The sequence below is a fragment of the Eriocheir sinensis genome, chromosome 41, assembly GCF_024679095.1.
Source record: "Eriocheir sinensis breed Jianghai 21 chromosome 41, ASM2467909v1, whole genome shotgun sequence".
Taxonomy (NCBI): Eukaryota; Metazoa; Arthropoda; class Malacostraca; order Decapoda; family Varunidae; genus Eriocheir; species Eriocheir sinensis.
This window is the reverse complement of record NC_066549.1, coordinates 74,554-80,553: the sequence shown is the minus strand read 5'-3', so window position 1 is coordinate 80,553 and position 6,000 is coordinate 74,554. Positions and strand designations below refer to the sequence as shown.

General features: G+C 36.4%; 1 protein-coding gene across 1 annotated transcript; it reads right to left on the bottom strand.

The window, feature by feature from the left end:
* LOC127009459 (bifunctional lysine-specific demethylase and histidyl-hydroxylase NO66-like) lies at positions 1 to 3,793 on the bottom strand. Its single transcript, XM_050882547.1, has 2 exons — positions 3,751 to 3,793; positions 1 to 2,141 (listed from the first exon to the last, which is right to left on the bottom strand). Exon 2 carries the CDS (start codon positions 2,131 to 2,133, stop codon positions 1,216 to 1,218), a length of 918 nt encoding a protein of 305 aa, XP_050738504.1. The 5' UTR covers positions 2,134 to 2,141; positions 3,751 to 3,793; the 3' UTR covers positions 1 to 1,215.
* Between the last annotated feature and the right edge of the window lie 2,207 nt (positions 3,794 to 6,000).

Below are 6,000 nucleotides of genomic sequence, written 5' to 3'. Positions count from 1 at the left end.
CCATTTATTGTTAAAGTTATAGGCAAAGCACTAAACAGTTTAAATTATGCCAAATGGTCCTCCTTTAATCACCGTTCCGCGTCACGTTGTCTACTTCCCTATAGGGATATGGGCCCTGAACTCCTGCAGTTAAGAAACAAACTTCTCAAGGGCATCCGTTCCTGTTACCCACAAATTACACTCAAACGTTTCAACTGAAGTTTCACTCTAAAACATGAAAATAAAACTGGCAAAATAAGCTTTTAGATTTATCTGGGAAAACATAAAACATCCACTAAAGCTGAAATATAATTATCAGAAAAATGACGATTGACTCAGTCTAAAGAAAATAAATATGCCAACTCATATAATAAATAATGTTGTGCCATTCTTCCTTATGACATAAAACAGCACACTACCCTCAATGACACTCTAAAATGAACTCCCTGGCTAATTTAACATAGATTAATATCTCACCAGTGATTTTTAAAGCTGGCTTTCCTCATTGACTCCCTAAGTGCATAAAGAAAATGCTTCTACTAACACACACAGTTAAACGGAAAAAAAGAATCCAAGAAAATCAGGGATCATACATCTCACTTCCCTCAGTATTGCTAACTTTCTAATACTTTTATTTATGCTTTAATATGTCAAGTACTACCTCTTTATACCTAATAAACCTAATGTATGTTTTGTTTTGTTTTTAATAGCATCATCGTTTTTGCATAAACTCAAAAGAATTAATGCAATACCTCCATCAATTCTTAGGAATGAGTAACGTCGATGTAGGTAGGTAAACTTTTTTCGAGGTCATGCTGAGATCGTAACATACTGTAGATGTAAAATAAAATGATTTCATCTTTCTTTCTCAAAATTCATGATGCACCACAAAACAATTTATCAGCACTAAAAGGATGAAAGAACAACATTACTAAAATTCTTCTGAAATATTTGCGCTTCTCTTGAGGATATAGAATAACATTGTCATCAGATTTTAACCCAACAGAGTGAACCTCTTTATTTATCAATAAACTGAAAGGTTTGTATCAGATGGAAAGTTTCATCTGCAAGTCGTTCATAAGTGTTTGACGTGGTATGTCCCTTTGTCACCAACTTTGTCGCTGAATGCCTAGGCTTCTCTTGGTCACATCATAGTGAAAGCCAAAAGGTAAATTAAGATGAAGTAAGTATAACAATATCCTCTTTCTTATTATTACATTTTCAAGTGTTACTCTATTATTCACCAGTTGTCTCACTATCGTCTACAAACTTCTCCTCCTCCTCCTCCTCCTCCTCCTCCTCCTCCTCTTCCTCTTCCTCCTCCACCTCTTCTTCATCATCATCCCATTCCTCCTCCCACCAATCCTCCTCCTCTTCTCCCTCCTCCTCTTCTTCATTTTCTTTTTCTTCTTTGTCGTCGTCTACTTCTTTTCCCTCCTCCTCCTCCTTCTCCTCCTCCTCTTCCTTCTCATTTTCCTCTTCCTTTTCCTCTTCTTCATCTTCCTCCTCTTCTTTTCCCTCTTGCTCTTTCTCCTCCTTTTTCTCTTGTTTTTTCGTCCCACCTTCACTCCCTATTGATTTTGAAAGGGAAGATGATGATTTAGAAGAAGTAAACGATTTTGACGAAGGTGATGACGAAGTTGACGGGGATTTTTTATCACGACGGGCAAAATATACAGTGACCACCACCACGCAACAGCAACTGAAAAGGCAAAAAACACCACCAACGGCCAAGGCAACTTTTGTGGAGTCTTCTTTACGCCTCCTCTCTTGCCTTGGGACGACATTTTCTTCTGCCTTCGGGGTGTTCCCAAGGACAGACAGCATCAAGATACCGATTACTAACGCCAGCACAACCATTATGCAGATTATGATATATTTTACGTTGCTTTTTTTCTTCTTTTTCGACTTGTCTGTCTTCATATTTATGTTACTGACTCTCTTATTCTCTTTCTTTTCTCCACTCCCACCAGTTGCTCTCCGGCCTCTGCCCCTAACTACTCGGCCTCTGTTTGCATGGCCTTTTCGTCCTCTTCTTCCACCTTGTCGAGCACCAATAACAGCTGTCCATTCCCAGTTCGATACAGGTTCACTCATTACGGCCGCGGGACACTGGTTGTGTGTTGAGGCGTGTCCAGGTGTGCCAGGATGCATGGCACCTCCTGCAATGATTTCCCACTGTTTTACTCTTATGCCCCCATTTCACCACTGTACCTGTCAAAAATGTGATGAATAATGAGTAAATGTGACATTGTTTATTTCAAGCGAATTTAGCAGAGGTCAGGTTGTTAACCTTTATATTGCAGTGCGGAGTAAAAATTACTTTTAATATCCATTTCCAAACGCTACGGGTAAACCCATATTTTTCTTTCCTTTCTTCTTGTCTCAATCTTCTACTAAACTTCCTTTTCTTCCCATTACGCATATTCGTAGCCAACGAGACGTCGAAAAATAGTCACCTTGATGTATGGTAAATGTGACGCAGACAGCGAAATGAGTTCCAGACCACTTTTCAGCAGTTAATCTTAAAACATTATAAGCAAAACCTTTGATTCTAACATAAACGCTTTAATTATTAAGAAGTCAAAAGCGGAGGAAAAGTAAGTATTATTATACCAACATTAGCAGCTTCCCATTTGATTCTGCACTCATATTGGTCGTTCACCACAGCTTCTGGTTATAAAAATGGACTATTTCAATCGTATTTCATTACTTCAAATACAAAACTGTTCAACAGATGAAAATGCACGGCATTATATAAATTCCTCGAGTGATAAAATAGGCACAACTTCAGGAGACTCAACTTTCATATATGCATACCTAAAAATTTTGAACAATATATCCCCAAGTCTGGATCCCTCCCCTCAGGAAAATCCTGGCTACGCCACTGATGAGCATCTTACATCTCAGGCCCTAGCGAAACTCTCTGGAATCAAGTGGAGCTCCCGGGGGCAGTGTGAGCCAAGCAAGAATTGCATCTCTATAAAATACTTGCTCGCAACAGTAAAGGGCAGGGACCTTCCAACAGGCCCCATCAAAAGAGCCTACCGGCGGTATGTGCCAAACGTAAAAATAAAAAAAATATTGTAAACGTGCTTATGTTAATCAACAAACATTATTGTCTGTTAGGAGTGTTTCATCACAATCTGCAGATATGATGAATTTCAGAAAATGTATAGGCCATGGGGAAACATTTGTTAAAATGTGCTTCGTTTTATAAATTACGATATGAGAGACGTATTATTAGCTTTCCAGCCTACAGCAACAGGTGGATAAAGGATCACCCTGAAAATAAACTGCTCATCACTAGTGGTATTGGTAATACAAACTACTGATGGTAATACAAACTATTCGTTGTATACATGCTAAGTTCTCTTCAAAGAAAAACAATCCATGCGCCTAAATAGCCTACTACTTCAGCAGGAGCTTATTCTGGTTAATTCAGGTAGCTGTGAAGTTGTATATATATACCATTATTAATATAATCTTCCATTTTTGTAATTTCAACTATTTGCTTTACAATTGCGTTTTTCGGGTACGAATAAGAATATAATCAAATATATTGCAAAGATCTTCAACGTGAAGAAGACAATTCGTTAACGTCGTCAAGCAACTCGCCAACTACTATGAACATATAAAGTCGCTGTTTTCTGTGGACAATCGTTATTTACTTGTAATTAAGTCACCACCAAGGTTTACCAAATATTAATAAATGGAGAAATACCAATAAACTCACTTCCGGCAAGTCTTCACACGATGTTAGACACTCACCTGATGACCGAAGTTTCTGTGCCTCTGCACGGCAGGTACAGGCACGTTCCAGTGAGTGAGGGTGAGTTCGCCTACGGCCCTACGTTAATGTCCCCACTAGAAAAATTTGCATATTGAAAATATATTTTCATCTGCTGACATTATGAATTGAGGTCAAGAAAGTATTAGATATGGAAAACAAAAGAAGGTCTACGGTAATATTGTACCATTCAAATATTGCTAATCGATATTCACAAATATATAGCCATTTATTTTCTAGGGGAAGACTTCCTTTGTGGCAAAGATATACTTTTATTAATAAAAAGAAAAACGGCTCAAATTACAATAAAAAAAGATGAAAAATGTCGCAATGTAATGCTGCTTTTGAAAAGATTATAGTGGAAATATTTTAACAGGACACATTCGGTTAGAAAGGTATCGTGATACTCCCCTCTTGAAAGCGTTAAAGTTGAAGGAGGAAATGCAGGCGAAGGACATCCATTCCAGACTGGCAGTGAAAGGAGGGAACTGTTGAGACGAAATGCCTATGACTACTCTGTCTAAAAGAGCTGTGTGTGTGTGTGTGTGTGTGTGTGTGTGTGTGTGTGTGTGTGAGAGAGAGAGAGAGAGAGAGAGAGAGAGAGAGAGAGAGAGAGAGAGAGAGAGAGAGAGCGTCTGAGAGGAAGAAAAAAAATATGATGAAACATAACGCCTATCCTCGAGGAGGCTTATTAAAAGCAGAACATAATTCCAGTTTAAATTTTCGGTTTAGAACAGCATTTCCCCCTGGGGGACAATTGCAGAACAACTCCTGACGGGAATATTAAATTAATCGTAAACACCGTAAAGGCAAAAAACAGCAAGTTTGTCGAGTCTGAGATGAAAAAAACGCAGGACGATTGTTTTGGACGCGGCACCCGTGCCCATATTTTTTTATGATTTTTTATTGTGTTTTGTTTATTTTTCAGAGAGAGAGAGAGAGAGAGAGAGAGAGAGAGAGAGAGACCATTTTAATAGTTATGATGTTTTCGTAATCGTTTAATAAGATCATATTGTTATTGTTACCAATATCAATCTATCTATCTACACCCACCCACACCGTGTGTGTGTGTGTGTGTGTATATATATATATATATATATATATATATATATATATATATATATATATATATATATATATATATATATATATATATATATATATATATATATATATATATATATATATATATATATATATATATATATATATATATATATATATATATATATATATATATATATATATATATATATATATATATATATATATATATATATATATATATATATATATATATATATATATATATATATATATATATATATATATATATACAATTCTAGCTCCTGTTGGTAAATATTGCAGTGGAAGGAATATTTCAAACACACTTTTTTTATTGTCGTCTAAACGCAGGACTTCTTCTAACAGCTTCTAATAGCTCTCTTCTCTTGAGTTAGGCAAATAGTAAATCAGTTAAGGATATGGTTCAATAGTTAGTTGTATGATTATATAGTTATTTAAATATTTAATTAGTTAGTTAGTTAGATAGTTTATTTTATTTTATTTTTTCCTTTCTTTTACTTTCTTCATTCCTTTTTCTTTCTTTTCTTCTTTAATGGTTTCTTTTCTTCTCTTTCCCTTCTATTAATGTAAGACTTTCTTGATATTCTGATTTGTATCATACTTTTTTAAGTCCTTTGGTCTGGGTATTATCCTTTCTCCGTTATTATTATCCTCTACGTATCTTTCTGTTTCGTGGTGTGGTATGCTACATATACCTAGCCGTCGCCTGAGCTGCAAATGGTGCCGTCCGTCACGACGAACAAGTCCCCTTCACCCCTAAAGAGACTGGCCCATAGTCACCGAAAAACAGCTTAATTACTACAAGTTGTTGTTTTCTGTCCCTGTTTTCCTTTTCATGATGATGTCTTTTACTCTGATCTTTCTTTCTGGTAATCCTTTTTACTGCATTATCCTTTCTAAGTTGTTAGTTTCATCTACGTGTGTTTTCATTTCGTGGTGTGGTGTGGTACGTATACCTAGACGTCGCCTGAGCTGAAAATGGTGCAGTCTGTCTCAACGAACAAGTCCCCCTCACCCCTGAAGAGACTGGCTCATACCAACAGAGGTCACCGAAAAACGGCTTAATTACTACAAGTTGTTTTTCTGTCCATGTTTTCCTTATCATGATGATGTGTTTTAATCTAATCTTTCTTTCTGGTAATCCA